General features: G+C 48.5%; 1 protein-coding gene across 4 annotated transcripts in view; it reads right to left on the minus strand.

Annotated features, from left to right (window-relative positions):
- Positions 1-2207: 2207 nt before the first annotated feature.
- The window catches only part of samd4a (sterile alpha motif domain containing 4A), a 28210-nt gene continuing 12386 nt past the window's right edge, over positions 2208-18031 (minus strand). For 3 of the 4 annotated variants that reach the window (XM_028994557.1, XM_028994566.1, XM_028994573.1), the window contains exons 3-13: positions 14728-15243; positions 12103-12372; positions 11575-11684; positions 11154-11240; positions 9258-9489; positions 8453-8538; positions 8248-8369; positions 7916-8129; positions 6602-6728; positions 4952-5035; positions 2208-2494 (exon numbers count right to left, since the gene is read on the minus strand). In XM_028994557.1, coding sequence (XP_028850390.1) covers positions 2466-2494; positions 4952-5035; positions 6602-6728; positions 7916-8129; positions 8248-8369; positions 8453-8538; positions 9258-9489; positions 11154-11240; positions 11575-11684; positions 12103-12372; positions 14728-15243 — 1877 coding nt within the window. In that variant the 3' untranslated portion in view covers positions 2208-2465. The remainder of the gene's footprint in view (positions 2495-4951; positions 5036-6601; positions 6729-7915; positions 8130-8247; positions 8370-8452; positions 8539-9257; positions 9490-11153; positions 11241-11574; positions 11685-12102; positions 12373-14727; positions 15244-18031) is intronic. The other variant, XM_028994583.1, reaches the window with a different exon arrangement.

The raw sequence follows: 18031 nt of genomic DNA on the forward strand, positions 1-18031 counted from the left end.
TAGAACTAATATGCAGAGTCTGGGTATTTGTGGAATATCGAATGTTAAAAATTAATACTGTGGTTGTACAGCTTCTACAGTCGTATGCACCTGGGAGGAAAAAAAAAACAAAAAACGCTTTATAGCCCATTGGTTTTGCAGACAATGTTATCAAGATTTTTTTTTTAAATGTGAAAACCAGACACATCACATAATCTGTTTCCAGAAAGTCCAAATCACAGCATTTGGAAAATGACCAAAAAATTTGCCTCTTCCCAGACATTTCATTATTTTAAAAAAGATCTGATATGTCTCTTTAACTAGGCAAACTGGATATAAATGAAAATGAGAAGGAAAAAAAAAAATGATGATATTTGAGATGTACTTATGGTTACCAGCCATAGCAAATTAATACATTTGGTATCTTAAATAATACATCTAATGAATACAATAATCACCTCTGCAAAAATAATAGAAAACATGAATAAATATCTTTTAAAATCCGCTAATAATTGCTATTCAAATGGCAGTGATGAGCGGCTTTCAATTCAGTAAATTTTACTTAAAAGTCACAGTAAAATTACAGAAAAGGCCAGTTTACGATTTCACTCATATGCCAAAACGTCTGCTAACATGCTTAATGCCATTTTCTTCCAGCTCCATCATCCTCATCCTCCTGTTTCAGGCCGTGCATGAACGAGAAAGCAGTAGCCAGGGTCACACTACACGACAACCTGCATGCCAAAACCTGCGCCACCGTGATGCGCTTTCACTCAACACGGCAAAAAACAAAAAGAATTAGCTCATGCGCGAGAGAAAGACTCCACCCACCCACACCTGCCCCGCCCAGGGACACGGGCACCGTCTCCAGCAACAGCCCCACCCCACCCGGCACCCCGGCTCACACCAAGCCGCTGCCGATGAGACTCCATTGAGCGCGTTAGCATTGCTTTGACATTTTCAGTTTCAACAAGTGCAGGAAAACGATACGCCCATAACATCAAAATCAAGAACGAACCCCCACAAAAGAAGAAAAAAAATTAAATCCAATAACAGTGAAAACAAAACAGTGGCAGATCGCAATCTTACGTTGCTAGAAAACTAAATGCACTAAATTAACAAATTCAAATTAAGACTAAATGAGCAACTACAAAGTAGAGCAGCACAATGTGTGTGTGTGTGTGTGTGTGTGTGTGTGTGTGTTTTGTGTGTGAGTCAGTGTGAACATGTGCTGGACAGCATTTGGCCACCAGGTGGAGATAACAGCCAACAGATGCAATTTCCTGAACTGGAATAGTCCAAAGACACCCTGTGACTGGGCTGCACCAGCAAAGACCCAGGCCGGATATATCTACTTAGGCTTTAATGCATTTCGCGGCACACACTTAATCCTGGTTTTTAAACTCATACACTGACTGAGCCACAATAAACCAACCCGGTCGTCCTTCCCTCTAAAATGACTTCTGACATGCAACCGTCTCCCACTTCAGTTAACGGCGAAACGCTGATCATCTGGAAACTTGGACCCAACTCGACGTGCAAGCAAACTATAGAGAGTGGAGTGGACCATCTTACAGCGACCGACAAAGATGAAGCATAAAGGAACCAGAAACGTTTCAGCTGAAGAATAAAAATGTGCTTGCAAGCTTGAGGTCACATTTCACCCCTTTCCTAATATTCCTCAAAACCAGTCACTTCCCTCAACTCTCCGCCAAAAACACAGAACCTTCCAAACAGCCTTCCTGCCGATTCAGAAATCGGTCCACAACGTCCTCGTCCCATTCCGCTTCCACCTGGCACGGACCATCTACTCTGCCCCCGTCCTCGTTCATTAGAAAAAACCTGCCAAAACACTTCACGCTAAACAGCAATTGTGGGAAACAAGCGATCACATTCATACCTGATTTAAAATAATAATAATAATAATAATAATTCCGGTACCCTTTATAGTAGCATTATATGTAAACAATACATATTTTAGAATTCAGAATTCTCCCCCAAAAATCCACTTCGGGCCCTTTGTTGGGTTGGGTGGGTTTGGCTTTGCCCCCTCTCCTGCAGGGGGACTGGCACAGTGCTGCGATGTGGGCGGGGCGGGGTGGAGATGACTTCCTGCCCCCCTTGATCCAGCGGCGGCCTTTAAAAGGCTCTCTTCACAGCAGGCGAGTGTTTTTCCCAATTCTAGGGTAATACATTTATATAAAAAAAAAAAAAAAAAAAAGAAGAAACTTCTCCCAATAACCCCAGAGATGTAAACATGCTGAAGGTGTGGAGGCGATTGAACCAGCCAGCGTGGAGCCTTTTAGAAACGGGTGTGGCACCTGACCCCACGTTCTGCCACTTTCCAGACGGGGTGCTGGATGAACAGGTGGGTGTGGAGGGTTGGAGGTGTGGGGGAGGTGGGGTTGGCCAGGGGGTCTCGTGACCTCAAGGTGACCTCTCCCTCAGCCTCTGGGCAAGCCCTGCCTCCCTGGGTCTGTTTTCGATCAGATTGTTGACGTCCGGTCAACTCCATCTATTTAAAAGAAGAGGGAAAAAAAATTAACTTTTGCTGCGTTTTGATTGGCTGAGAGAGAGAGACCACATCTGTCTAAATATCTTTCCACCAACTGGCTAATAATGCTGTCCAACCAGCCCGGGTTTAGAGTTAAGAGGTGGTAGTAGCCTAGTGGCTAACACTTTGAACCAGAAGACCCGGGTTCAAACCCCACTTACTACCAATGTGTCCCTGAGCAAGACACTTAACCCTGAGTGTCTCCAGGGGGGGACTGTCCCTGTAACTACTGACTGTAAGTCGCTCTGGATAAGGGCGTCTGGTACATGCTGTAAATGCAAATGTAGATGTTATTAGTAAGGTTCTTCTTTTTGGGGACACCAGGCAGGTTGGGTACTGACAGTCGCCTTGTACTCCTCATTCTTGATAGCTGGTGGAGCTTTGTGCACCAGTTGAAATGCGAGGTTCGGTTTGGTTACCATGGCGAATGGTTTATCGGGACCGTGCAGACCTCTACAATAGAGGCGAGCAGCTTTCTGGTGGTGCACAGCATGTCAATTTTGTTTGTCCTTGTAATCACCTCGAAGCGCCGCCCTGAGTGAAATGACCTACAAAAACAAACCGGCTTCGCCTAACTTCGCTACGGTTTCTCCCAACCATTAAAGTTAAAGTGAAGTGATTGTCTCTTGTGATACACAGCAGCACAGCACACGGTGCACACAGTGAAATGTGTCCTCTGCATTTAACCCATCACCCTGAGTGAGCAGTGGGCAGCCATGACAGGCGCCCGGGGAGCAGTGTGTGGGGACGGTGCTTTGCTCAGTGGCACCTCAGTGGCACCTTGCCGGATCGGGATTCGAACCGGCAACCTTCTGATTACGGGGCCGCTTCCTTAAGCGCTAGGCCACCACTGCCCATTATTGCTAAGCCGCGGTGTAACGGGAAATCACGGCCATACTGAGTGCCGCCATTTCCCCGCCGCAGCATGCGGAGCGGGCAGCCGGACCTGCTCCCTCCTGCCCTCGTTTCCTCCCGTCCCGGTACAGGTGATGCCAGAGGGGCGGCGTGGCACAGGAACACTGCCGGCTCTGTTGGGCGCGGGGCAGTGGCGTCTGGCATTCATGAGTTCGCCGCAGACCTGCGCACTCAACGCCCCGCTCGCTGCTCTCTCCGCCGGGCCCCCGAGCGCCGCTCGCACAAAGCCGCGCTTGTCCGGCGCTCGGCGCGCCGCACTGAGGGCCACTGTCTCTACCACCCGCTCCCAGTGAAATGGAGGAAAGAAAAACTGCACTTCACATGGCAATGGTTACTGGGTAGATCCTTCTTGCCCCTCCGACCAGTCCTCTCTTCCTTCACACCTAGCGGGTGACACACGCCTATGAACCAGAAGACCCAGGTTCAAATCCCACTTACTACCATTGTGTCCCTGAGCAAGACACTTAACCCTGAGTGTCTCCAGGGGGGGACTGTCCCTGTAACTACTGATTGTAAGGCGCTCTGGATAAGGGCGTCTGGTAAATGCTGTAAATGTTCACAAAACAAGATGAGGGTAGCCTTTCCCACTGTAAAACGTTACCAGAACCTTCAGTTTAATAAACAGATGCAAGCATAATCATTGAAGAGATGATTTAACATTAATACGAGTTCCCCAGCCTGTCTATGGTCCTGCAGTGGCTAAAAATGGTGATAGGTGTAAAGAGTGTTTTGGTCGTTCTGCTTCGCCAGCTCAGTCTGATCTGGAATTTGTCCCCCTTATGACATCATAAGGGGAAAAGTTACCTCCCCTTTCTCATGCTTTTTCCGCCCAATGAATTTCTCTCCACCAACCGTCATGGCTTCCATTGCCAAAGCATTGCACGGTGATGGGATGTAAAAATGAGCACAACTGTATTTTGTTTTTCTGTCACACAAGACATTGAAGAACCAGTGGGGTAATTTTATTTTTTCTGGAAAAACGTTGACATGACTTCCTGTCTGCACCAAACATTTTCTCAAATGCCTGGTCACTTCTACAGGTCGCTCTCCTGCTCGTCCCACCTCTCTCCTCCTCATTAGCATTTAAAGCTACAGACACAGAAACTACTGTGTCCTGGGGCAGTGGTGGCCTAGCGGGTGAGGCAATACAGCCGCTCTTTCTTGTTTGTTCAGTTTGGCTGGTGTTTAATGCCTGGAACAATAGCTTTTGGAGTCCACAAGGTGGCAACGTGAAATCATCAGACCTGCTCTGTTGGCCTGGTATGCAAATGTACCTTAATGCCTCATTTGCACATTTCCAGAAATTACACCAAATATTTATCAGCTTTGGCAACTTAATGGTCCAAATAGGTTGATTTATTTATGCCTATAATTTACTTAGGCCTTTAAAAAGAAAAAAACAAAGGTCTGATTGACACATAAATCTACGGCGCTAATATCGCTTTGCATTTTAATTTTGTCCTTTTTTATGGTGACGTGAGTGGCAGGGCGGGGCCAACGTACCTTCGAGCGCATGCTCAGTCATGCTCAGGCATAGGGACTCCAGGCGATTGTTGATGTCTGGCTCGGTCGCTGGGATCGGCAAGTCTGGACAAACGAAAAGAGGGGAAAGCTCACAAAACTAATGGGGATCGGCTTCCGGGGTCTGTGAGGAACGCGCAACGGTGACCCCCGTTTACACACGCGTTGTTCTTAATGAAATTACGCCACAGTAGTGATTAACCAACAGAGGACGTTCCAGAGCCTCTTCCGAGGGACCACGCAGACGTTATTATTCTTTCTTGTTTTTTTTTTGTTTTTTTAAAGTTCCTTGCGGAGAGGTGCAGTCGCCGGCTCTGTCCTCTGCCTGCTATTTATAGGCACCCAGGAGCGAGTGCCATGACTTCCTGTTTCATATTCCGCCTGTGTGTACAGTGCATGTGTGCGTGTGGCCCTGCGCTCTCGTCAGAAATGGGACGGGAGGAAGGGAGAGTGTGCCAGGGCGCCCCAGTCACCAAGCACAAGGAGGGTCGTTGTACACAGCGGCCCTTCTTCCCACCCCTCCCTGCTATCTCACGCGGTGCCGAACTCTGAACTCTACGCTCTACACTCCAGAGAGAGAGAATAGTCATCTGTCAAGAGTCTCCAGGGTCATCGTCAGGCCTGAAACCCAAACATACCGAAAGGAAGAATTGACCGATTAAGATCCGTGAGCAAAACGAACCCACAATGCAGTGGTTTTGCAGGTCATGAAAGGTGGGGCGCAAGTGACCTCAGGGACAATCTTCCATATTATTAGTCATTATCGTGTCGAAAACCAAAAATTCTGAGCAACCTGCTTGTTCCCTGCTGTCAGAGCCTGATACTTGGAAACAGAGGAGCTTCCCATCGTCGCGCTGCATTAAAGCCCAAAAGTGGGTGTGTCTCCTGCGCAGGTCACACAAGCAGGGTACCCCAGGATGTTTAATCTTAAATTTAAGACTTAAGACCTTTTTAAGAGCACTTTAAATGAAATTTAAGACCAAAGTTGCACCTTAACTGGCATATGAAGGGCCCGAGCCCTACAAAATGGCCAATAAAAATATTGGCAGCTTTGTATAGCGCCACCAACTGGCCGCAGAAGCGAAACCTTCAAAATATGACCAAATATGGCCAGCGAGACCCGGCGCTTTCAGCCCCACACCTGACATGGCAGTTTAATGTAGTCTTTATTAACATGGTTTAATGAGTGAGATTTAAGACCTGTGTACAAATTCCAATAACTTTTCAAGGCCTCAATTTACAGATTCAAAATGTATGACTTTTTCAAGGTTTTAGGACCCTGACAGGAGTGACAACCAATCTTTGCATCTCAATCATGACGACGCGGCAGGATAATCCCAACGAATAGGCTTCAGCTCAGTCCGATGGCACATTATGTCACCCCATTCAAAGTGAATGGAAAGAGTCAAGAGGGTGGGTGCGTAACACACTTGCCTCTGAACCACAAAACCCAGGTTCAACCCACACTTACAAACATTGCGTCCCTGAGCAAGACCGTGTCTCTAGGGGGACTGTCCCTGTAATAACTGGTTGTAAGTAATAATAGAAAAATGTCTGAGAGCCACTGGCAGAACTGTGCGGTTAAGGACCATACGAGTGACATGTCAGTCCGCACAGGTGAGGGGTCCTTACCGGACTGCTGGAACATGACCATGGTGTGGGGGTTGGTGTGGACGGGCAGGGAACGTGTTCGCTGCACGGAGCTGTGGCTGCGGCTGGGCATGCTGTTGCTGCCTCCTGGGTTGGCAAACCAGAGACCCTGTGAATGGGAAATTGGGGATGATGAACACATTCATGGAACACATTCATGGACATTCGGAATGTTCTTTTTCAGTAATAATTACATCTTTTGCAAATACAAATACAATTACCTTCACACAAAATGCTTTGTGAATTGCTGTGTTATGGTGCCTGTCTTTGCTCTTTTCATAATAGTACTAACAATAGTGCTATTATGTGGGGTGATGGAGTAAAGTTAGAGGAAGGGGAAAAAATTATACATTTTATTCAGCCACATTTTTTTCTGGTACAAATAAAATAAATAAATAAAATGAAATAAAATAAAATCAATAATGAGGGTAAACAAGGGTGGTAGTAGCCTAGAGGGTAACACACTCACCTATGAACCAGAAGACCCAGGTTCAAATCCCACTCACTACCATTGTGTCCCTAAGCAGGACACTTAACCCTGAGTGTCTCCAGGAGGGGACTGTCCCTGTAACTACTGATTGTAAGTCGCTCTGGATAAGGACGTCTGATGAATGCCGTAAATGTAAATGTAAACAAGGTTTCACGAGAGCAGCACCACTACAATCATCAAAAATATATACATCATTCCATCATGTTTTGTAGTTCTTTCATCTTTCTTGTAGCCATTTAGCAGCCAATGGTAAAACTTCTCCGAACTCCTCACCTCCCCAACCCTGCACACTCTTCCTTTTTCTCTCTCCTTCCCCCCTTCATCCGTCTCGCTCTCCCCCTTTCCCGGCCCTCCCGTACAGCAGGCCGAGGAAAAACAGGAAATGCCTGTGCACTGTTCTCACTGGTTCTGACTAGCTCTATCACTCACTCTCTCTCTCTCTCTCTCCTTTCCACTCCCCCCTCTCTCTTGCCCATATCTATCCACCTCTCCATGCCGCGCCACTTTTATTTGTGTACCTATCCCCACAGTCCATAGCTACGTTGCCAAGGAAGCGGTTGGGACTTCCTCAAATAGAACGACTGCTTAAAAAAAAATGACGTCAGGTTAGCGCCACATCCCCAGTGAAATCTTCAATTGTTCCTTTTGTGCCGTGACGCAGGACCACTGGAATGCTGTAACGTGCGGCCTGGTTGGTCCAAGAACTCGGGGACACACTGAGCTACCTAGTCAGCCAAAAAGCATCTGGCCTGTGCGCCGACAGGCCAGACTGTGGTCACATGACCGGGATGACGGGAGACACCGACCTGTCTGCCCTGCTTTAGGCCGGTGGGGGTGCTGTTGGTGCTGCGCGGCGTTGGTCCCAGGATGCCAGTGGTGCCCAGCAGGCCGAACCGGGTGCTGGGCAAACTCCGCGACGGCATCTGGAACTGGCGAAGGTTCCGGCGGGCCGACACGCTGCCCATCACGCAGCCGGCCGTGGCCGCAGTCGGAAGGGAGCTGGACTGGCCAAAATTACGGCTGAGGACAGAGAGCGCAGGGATGACATTCGTCACATACTCGGCACGGTCACCCCCGCAGCAAAGGCAATTTCGGGGCAAAATTACAGCTTAGCGATTAGCACGTTAGCACTGTTTACCTTCTCTGTTGCCGATATCCCGCCATGTCCAGAAGGGTCTTCCGCGGCAAGAACGAACGGTACAGCTTCTGTACCTGCTGTTTCCACGACAACAACCGCTTCTTCTGTGTCTCCGTAAAGGCCTGGGGAAGGAGGGAGGGGGAACGTGACTCGACGAGCAACGCGACCATGAAACCGCCCGGGCACAGTAGCACGGCACATTTACCTCGTGCATCAGGCACTTGTCGATAAGCTGCAGGTAGGAATTGATGTTGTCTTCATCTGGCCTTGAGACGAGGAGTTGTGTGCAAACTGGGAAAAGGGACAGAAACACGAACGACCCTGAAGTAGCATGCCACGCAAAGACAGCATTACGACCCAAGGGGGAGTACGCCCTCCTTTTACTGACCCATACAAACATGGGCTCCCGCTAGACCTCTGAAGGTTTACTGTAAAATGGGGGGAATTCCACTTTCCCTCCGAGCATTACACGGGCTCCACCTTCCCATAACGCATCCTGCTGCCATGTATTCTCGAGGAGGGGGCACGCATGCATAATTTAAAAGAAATCCGGATTTATCAGATGGCCAAACCTCCTTTTCTGACACTCATTTCCATTACAGGTGCTAGTCAGCATGGGTGCCACACAACACCTTTTTATCAGGACCATTTTAAAGTGAAAGTGAAGCGATTGTCATTGTGAAATGCTGCAGCACAGCACACGGTGACATGGTGAAATGTGTCCTCTGTATTTAACCATCACCCTTAGTGAGCAGTGGGCAGCCATGACAGCCATGGCTGTCCCAGGGAGCAGTTTGTGTGGACGGTGCTTTGCTCAGAGGCCCCTCAGTTAATATTCAGAATTAATATTCAGTGACATCAATGACTTTCACAATACTGATGCTTAAAATGATAAAAAAAAAACATCTTCAATACTATAAAATTACAATATTATGAAATATAAAAGTACTATGAAACTACAGGTGATACGAAATATTAATATAGCTGTGAATATATATAGCGTGGCGCACCTTTGCCCATAACGCGTGTGAACTGGGCGGGGATGTCTCCTTCTGCAATAACCATGGAGCCGGACTCGGCCTCTCCGCCTCCTATGGGGGAGCCAGGCATGCCCCCCTTCCCATCGGGGCTGTGCAGGGGTCTCTGCAAGCATTCCTCTGAACTGCAGGTCTTCATGGGCGTCTGGACCATCTGGTGAAGCTCTTGTAGAGGCGCCCGCAGGTTGCCCCCTTCCAGAACATCCTGAGATAAAGGGGGAAAGGTAAAGGGTCAAGTGTTATTTAAAGGCCGGGCAAATAAGAGCCCTATTCAGGACTGACGGTTGTGTTGTGTCCATAAATTGCGCGATGAGTGTGGATATTTGAGACATGGAGGAGGAAGGAAACACGTGACATAATCGGACAAGGTAACGCCAGGAACACATGCACGTTTGTTTTTGTCTCCTGATGCCAAACCATAACCGTATCCTTACATGAAGACATTATATTTAAAATGGACCCTCATATCAAGCAACAGGTGTCCCGCTGCTAATATTACAAAATGCACCGGTAACAAATTTAAGCATCAAGACACAGCAGAAAGGTTAGTCTGAAATTAGCAGGACGACTCCGCTCTGTCTGCACTAAAATTGTTGAAAGTGACAGAGCCAGAAATATAAATCACTTATAATCATCTAATTTATCATCTAGTTACCAACTAGACAACGAATAAAAAATATATATATATATATAATTCAGTACATGCAATGTGTGTAAACTCTTCAGAGAGCGGGAATGGTCACGCTTATTAGGGCTGCACGATTTGGGGAAAAAGACATGTTGCGATTATTGAGATCAATGTTTGCGATATGATAAAGGATAAAGATATATTTTGGATAATATATCAATGAAAAGTCACACGCTAATAGTGAAATGTTTAATTTCAAAGTGAAACATACAAACTACTTATAACAACCTGAAATGCCCAGTGCTTTCAAAATACAATATTCTACAAAATTAAATAAATCACAAAAAACTCTTTTACATTACTGTCGAACGACAAACCCTGGTAAGGCTAAACAACTGTTTTGATTATATTTGGCCATTATAAAATCCCGTATTATAGTTCTTACGTTTAACAAAACGTTGTTTGGAGGCTGACTTGAACAGGGATGCATAGCTTTGCTAGCTTAGCTAAGGCTAAGATTTGTAAACTGAGGTGAATTTCTTTAGGAAACCTTCAAAGTTTGAGAAAAGTTAACTAAACAGCTAAGAACAGTCTAAATAGTTAATGCCTACGTTTAGCCAAAACGTTGTTTGGAGGCTGACTTGAACACAGGAATGCGTAGCTTCGCTAGCTTAGCCTAGCTTAGTTAAGGTTAAGACTAATAAAACGGGATTTTATAATGGCCAAATATATTCAAAACAATTGTCCAGCCTTACCTATGAAATGTAATCCCCCGGGATCTGGTTTGGAGCGTACAGCGGTTTGTACAGCCCCAAGCAGCACAAGAGGGAGGCCTTTTTTGCACTTCTCTCCATAGATGTATATGCTTCACGCCACTGCAGCGCCTCGTAATATGGCGGCGACGTTGACGTACGATGCAGCTCGTCATGCGGCGTCTACCCATATGTCTCCGAATCGAAAGTCATGTGAACAAACACGTCACATCCGACTGAAGACTTCAGTCAGCTCGCAAACTTTGAGAGAATGGATCGGATATGTTGGCGATCCAATCCACGTACTAATCATTTAAATCGCAGCTTTTTGCGTTCATGTAATCGCGATAACGATTGCGATTAGATTAATCGTGCAGCACTAACGCTTATGTATGCATTTTATTTTGCCCACTCTTATCGGTTATTAGCAAGTGAGAAATGAACTCGAACATAATAATGAACAACGTGGGGACGATTGGGCGCGCCCACCTTCTCCAGGCAGCGCAGCATGTTCTGCCGTTCCTTCAGCTTCTGGATACTGATGATGATTTTGTGCCGCGCCCCTTTGGTTACATTCTGTTAGAGGGAGAGAGAAATCTTTGGATCGAGACAACATGGCAACGTGCACACATCACACGACGCATTCGCTTTCGTGCGCTCTGGCGTACACACGATTCCATGCGGCACCAACACGCGTGACGGGTGGTAGCAGCCCAGTGGGTAACACACTCGCCTATGAACCAGAAGACCCAGGTTCAAATCCCACTTACTACCATCGTGTCTCTGAGCAAGACACTTAACCCTGAGTGTCTCCAGGGGGGGACTGTCCCTGTCACTACTGATAAGGGCGTCTGGTAAATGCTGAAAACGTATTTGTGCCCGCGCCCAGGAACGAGGTGCTGCCACAAACCTGAGACTCCAGCTGATGCTCCGTCAGCGACATCATCTCGTCGTACGTCATGGTGGAGAACAGGGCTGCGTATTTGTGGAGGCGCAGGCTCTTGAGCCAAGAGGGAACATCTGTAGGAACGTATAAAAAAAATAAATAAATTTTTTCAAAACCCCCAACTATACGTAATTGGCACAAGGCTAGCTCGCCGTGTGCTTGATCTGCTAACCTTAACGGTTAAGGCCCGGACAAAACCCGCGCCCGAAGCTTTTTAAAAGCCCGAACCCGATTACAGCCCCACATTCTTCAGATGTACGCGTACACACAGCTAAACGTCATTTATTCAAAACTTTTCCACAACGCTTGCGTTTTTTTACGCTTTGGACTCTACATTCTCTTTTTTGGTGGCCAAATGCAGATAATAACTGAATAAAAGAATAAAAATGAAACGCTGCACTAGAAGGATAGTTATTAAACCTACAGCAGCAGGCGGCAGCCATGCATCATGGGAGTTGTATTACATCACCTCCCATCATCCCTCGGACTCACCCCTCATCCCACTGCCCTCTTCGTGGAATGTGCTACGGAGCGCCGCCCCACCCAGCCCGGGCCCCTCCTCCAGGTGCTCGCTGCCCCCGCTGCCCGACGACGCTATGCTGCTCTGCGGGGACAGGGGGGCGTGGTCAGCGGCCGGGCCGCGACCCCGCAGGTCCTCCTGAGACAGCCAGCCGTGCCCCAGGGGCTGGCTGGAGCTTCCGCTCATCGGAGGGGTCAGGGAGACGGAGCGCTTCAGGGGACCGTGCTGACCACCGGACAGGACTGCAGGAGACAGAAAGACGGGTCAGAAAGTCAACACGCACATACCCTCCTGCAGACAGACAAAACCACACGTACTGGTTTGTGTCGTATGTTCTCTGCTCTCGATGTGAGACAGACTTGGTGATTGGTGACTCCGCCCACAGGATGTACATAAGGGCGCCTCCTACACACAGATAAGGCCTGGTGCTCGCGGAGGAACGAGGAGAACATTGCAGGGGCTTTTGGGGGAGATTTGGAGTTGTGGTCTGTGTGGTAGAAGTTCTTGTTGTTCACATGTCTTGTATGTGTAGTGCCCCTGTTGGGGCAGAGGTGGCCTAGCGGGTAAGGAAGCGGACCCGTAATCGGAAGGTCGCCGGTTCAAGTCCTGAACCTCCGAGGTGCCACTGAGCAAAGCACCGTCCCCACACACTGCTCCCCGGGCACCTGTCATGGCTGCCCACTGCTCACCAAGGGTGATGGTTAAATACAGAGGACACATTTCGTGGTGTCACCATGTGCTGACAATCATTGATGGTCGTGTTTGTGTGTTTTCCAGCCACCTTTTCCACTCCCTTCGTTGTTCTCTCCCCCTAAACGGGAATGTAACACGAAAGTGTACATCTTTATTATTTCTTTCCAAATAATGTGAGATTTTCTGGTATTTAAAATGTAGTGGGAAAAGATTTGAATAAAATATTGTTCACTGAGTCTCACAGTCATCCAAAAATAACAATGAAAATAATAATAAAAAAACTAGAAAATTTAGATCAAAACATGGCCATTTCTTTTGAAGGTGGCAAAATGTCACTTTCGCCCACGCAATTCTCAGCCCTCAATGCCTTAACGAAAGGCCGCTTCAAGCACACGGCCCCTGCTGCACAGGGTTAATAATGGCCATTCTGTGACCTAATCATGGGCGGTAGTAGCCTAGTGGGTGACACACTCGCCTGACCCAGGTTCAAATCCCACTTACTTCCATTGGACTCTACATTCTCTTTTTTGGTGGCCAAATGAGCAGGACACTTAACCCTGAGAGTCTCCAGGGGGACACTGTCCCCTGTCCCTGTAACTACTGATTATATGTCGCTCTGGGGCAGTGGTGGCCTAGCGGTTAAGGAAGCGGCCACACACTGCTCCCCGGGCGCCTGTCATGGCTGCCCACTGCTCACTCAGGGTGATGGGTTAAATGCAGAGGACAAATTTCACTGTGTGCATCGTGTGCTGTGCATCACATGTGACAATCACTTCACTTTGACTTTGGATAAGAGTGTCTGGTAAATGCTCTAAATGTAAATCATGGGTCACCCTGGGAGAACTTGCAGAACGTTGTCCTCCACCCTGGAACAGAGGGAACCCAGCAGGGCAGGCAGACAGAATAAGATGCCCGAGAGAATGCTTTATGCGCCCACGCCCCACCGGCCGCCGCCTCCTCCTCCTATAAGCAGCAGGAGCTGTTTGGGCTATCTATAGGCCTTCATGGCTGGTTTAAAATAGGTGCCCAGCTAACATTACAAGTTCCAGTCCCTAAATATTAGCCATTTTCCCTAAATACAAACGCCACAAAGGATACCTTACAAGGGAAGATATGGGATGGTATGTGGTGCTCATTTAGGGACCGATTTGTATGGAGGGGAGAGGCCGGATGCTCGGCGGAAGACACAAATTCAAAGGCGCTGCACCGCGCTTTCGTTAAAAAAAGACGCCGAAAAGTATTTCCCAGGCTGTATTCATTTTATTACCTCTAATTAATAAGGGAAAAGGTTTTTCCATGCGCACAAAAGAACACGACAGTGACTAGTGTAAGCTTTGACCTGTGGCCTCGTTGAGGAGAATTCAGTGTCAGCCCGCGACTGTCGTCTGCTGAACGGGCCACGGGCTGCCTGAGAGATTGTGAAACCGGGCCTTTGTGCTGCCCGAAAGTCACGGCTGTCAAAAATAAAAGAGGATCTTGAGCCGCGGAGCTTTAAATGCGCCCGTATTTTTATCCTCAGCTGTCACCTTCATCAGGAAAGGAGAGAAAAAAAAAAATAAAGAAATTCTTCGCTGGAAATATCCCGCTCTGACCGCAGATATGTTCAATTCGAGAGTCTCCAAGCGGACCGCCCCGTCCTGTCCTGTCCTGCCATGCAGCGTGCATCTACCATGCGTCTGCATACCACAGAGTTTGCGTTAGGATCCTGGGATGTGCTTCAACGCACGCTGACAATTACACGAAAAATTCGGATTTCGCAATACGCATGCACTCAGAACAAGAGGCTGGGAAATCTGGCCACGCCCCCATGAACTTTTGACCCTGACCGGGTTGACCTGTATTTGTCGGTATGCATTTGCCCACTTTCTAGAAACACCTGAATGTGAGAAAACGCAGCCACTCACTGGCATTGGTCCCGCCGCCTGTGCCCACAGTGTTGATGGTGGCGGGCACCGAGGACGACGGGTAGAGGCTGAGGTGGCCGTTCTCGCAGCCCTGCTGCTGCCAGCCGCCCAGGCCGGAGTCGCGGGAGCTCTGCCAGCCGTTGAGCCGGTCGTCGGAGCCGTAGCGCTGGTGGTGGGGGTACAGGTGGCCGGCCTGCTGCTGGTGGTGGGCGGACGGGCGCTCCAGGGAGTCGCCGGCGCCCCGCGCCGCCGCCCTCTCCTCCAGGTGGTTGAGCCAGAGGGCCAGGGCGGAGCGGTCCTCCAGGGAGGTGGCAGGGTGGATGAGGGCGTAGGACAGCAGCTGTCGGCTCTCCTCCAGATGCCGGCCGTGCTCGATCGTGTGGGCCAGGATCTTGGGGATCAGGCACATGTACTCCCCTTTGGCCTCCACATTGCCGGGCTTGAGCAGAGGCAGGTGGGTGAGGACCAGCGAGATGACGCGCTCTTTAGGCTCCGCCAGCCAGTGACTGATGACCTCTGTAGAGCAGGAAAGAGGAAGGAAGGTTAACCTCAAACAACAAACAGTCCAAACAATGGCCAAAAAAAGATCCAGCGGAGCCTGTAATCACTTTAAATGTTGCTAGGGAGCTCTGGCTGGAGCTATGGTCAGGGCTGGCCAGCAAATATTACATAATGATGCGTTATAATGCACTACGAGGAGCTCTGCACAGAGAAAAACATCACGACTCCCAAACTGGAGTCGGAATTCACTTCATTTCATCATCGGAGTCCTTATGATGAGACGGAAGAGTGAAAGATGTTTAAGATGTCAGGTTGGGAGATCTGGCCAATTGTGCCTACAGGGTCGTCCCATTTTAAAGTCCCGAAACTCAGTACATGACCAGTACATGAGGAGCATAGTTCATCATGAAGGGGTTTCGTTATAACCTCTAGTTCAAATATAAAGGTGACGACGGCTATACATAAACCCGGGTCACATTGGCTACTGTTCACGTCTCAGAAATGCTCATTCCGAGTCACCTTCAACAAAGGCTATAGATACTACAGGTCACAGAAGAGGCTCCGGACGGCACCGCAAATAGCGGAACTATTACGGTCGTAACGCGCCCCTCCGCACATCTGTCTATGGCTGATCAACACGGCCCGAGGAAGATGGAAACTGCTCTTGGTGACACGGGATAGCCATAACTTTCATTACCACCACTTTTGTCCAGACACTGAGGATGGTATCAGTTTCAACTTGCATGAATGGGAAAAGGACCCATAACGTATGGATCTCTGCATTGAACTTGCTCTTCGATCAGTCTTCAGAAGATTTTGGGAAAACCATCTGCGAGAAAACACCCACAAAGATCTAGATCTTTAGGGGGACAGTATTGAATATCTGAGTGGTGTTGTACAGTTGGAAGCAGTGTGATTGGACCACAGCATCTTTAATATTACACGCTGCAGAAAGTGAGAACTTAATAAATCCAACCATTTCGCATGAAATCTGCAAAGAGTGGGATCTTCATGGCACACCGCGAACGAGACAGCGCTGAGGCTGCTGTCAACGCTGAGGGCGGGGGGTCACCGAATGTGGGTCGTCCAGAACCGAGGCCTGTGCTCCGCGATTAAGTGTCCCTCTGGGAAACCTTTTTCTGGCACTTCCATTTTTACAAGGTGGCCCGGAGGGGCTCCGGCGTGGCTGGTCGGGAGGGACGGAAGCTGGCTTCACACCCTCTAGCGGTGATGTGATCCTTTATTTGTGAAAAGTGAACTGTTCATGGCGGAGCGAAGCTATTTTGTACTTCTGAACCCCCCCCCCGGCCACTTCCTATTTAAAAACGCCGCTTGCGTTTCCCAAGGCGGACCGTGAAAGTGAACGTATCTGTAAAAACTATTGAATATTTCTCTTCTAAAAGGGTTCATTACCACGGCTGACATCGGACCCAGAGCCCCCAACAACCCTTCGCCAGCCGGGCCGAAACAAAATCCTTGAGGGAAATGAAGATGTGAGCAGGCTGTTGACTGTACGTGTAACTTGAAACGCTCAGATACCACAAGGAAGTGACAACAAGTGGCATGTCTGCGTCCGTAATCACATGTCCTGCCCGATCGGGCCGCCACCCCGTGGCCTCTGCAGGGGCGCTGCTCGGCCCCGGGGAGTCAGGTCCTTGTGACCTCCAGTAACACTCCTCCATTAAATTTAGAGCTTCGACTTGGCCAGGGTCCTGCCCCTACGCCCGGGTTTGGCAGCGGCACGCGCCTCAGCCCTCAAGAGTCTCCGCATCTCTCCCGACCAGTCACAGCCACTCGTCACCCCATGTCCTCCTGACACGGTAATTGTGGACAATGTTCAATGTGCAACATGGAGGTACCGATACCACAGACCGATGATCTATGGCCATTGATTTATCACAAATTTCAGTTTCCATGAGTGTCTGGAAATACCGTGTGGTTATTTGCCAAATTTGTGGAACATAATCATTTATGGCATTTACCAGACGCCCTTATTCAGAGGGCCTTACAATCAGTAGTGACAGGGACAGCGTCTTGCTCAGGGACACCATGGAAGTAAGTGGGGTTTGAAGCCAGTACCACCCTGAGACCCAGTTTCTTTTTTTGCAGTTATTGTTTTATGGAGACCAATCAGCCCAAGACCTGAATTTGTCTTGTGCACATGACTCTGGTGAAAGCTCCGTCCCGCAAGTACAAAACACAACACCAAATGTATTCAGCAGCCATTTATTTCATAAACAAATAATTAAACTGGGCGTGTAAAGCCCTGATCAGCACGTTCACATCAGTGCCGCTCCAGGGCGAAGGCGATTACGAATAATAAAATTCAGGACATAAATAATACACACATATTAACATAGGAGTGTTAGTGGCCCCGTGGGTAACACACTCAACTCTGAGTGTCCCCAGGGGGACTGTCCCTCGTCTGGGTAACATTTTCACAGCATTCCTTCACTTTAAGATGACAAGAACAATAGTGAAACTTTTTTTTTTTTTTTGTGAAATTCTTATATGTGTACGAGGGTTAAAACGTGGTCTGTTGTTGAAGTACAGAGAGTAAGGTGGGTTTCAGGACGGCTTTCAGCTGCGCGTGGAAGGTGAAGCGAGGCAAAACGCTCCAGCAGCAGGAGGACCGAAGTTCAGGTCCGTCATATTCCGTCTCCACCCAGCACTATTCTTACACAAAAATTGAAAAGAGGGGACCAGACAACAGAGGGGAATGGAAAGAGTGAGCAGAATTTCCCCCATTACGCCCCCTTCCTTGACTCTCTCGCTCTCTCTCTCTCTCTCTGTAATTCGGTGC

This window comes from Denticeps clupeoides, chromosome 1 (assembly GCF_900700375.1).
Source record: "Denticeps clupeoides chromosome 1, fDenClu1.1, whole genome shotgun sequence".
NCBI lineage: Eukaryota > Metazoa > Chordata > Actinopteri > Clupeiformes > Denticipitidae > Denticeps > Denticeps clupeoides.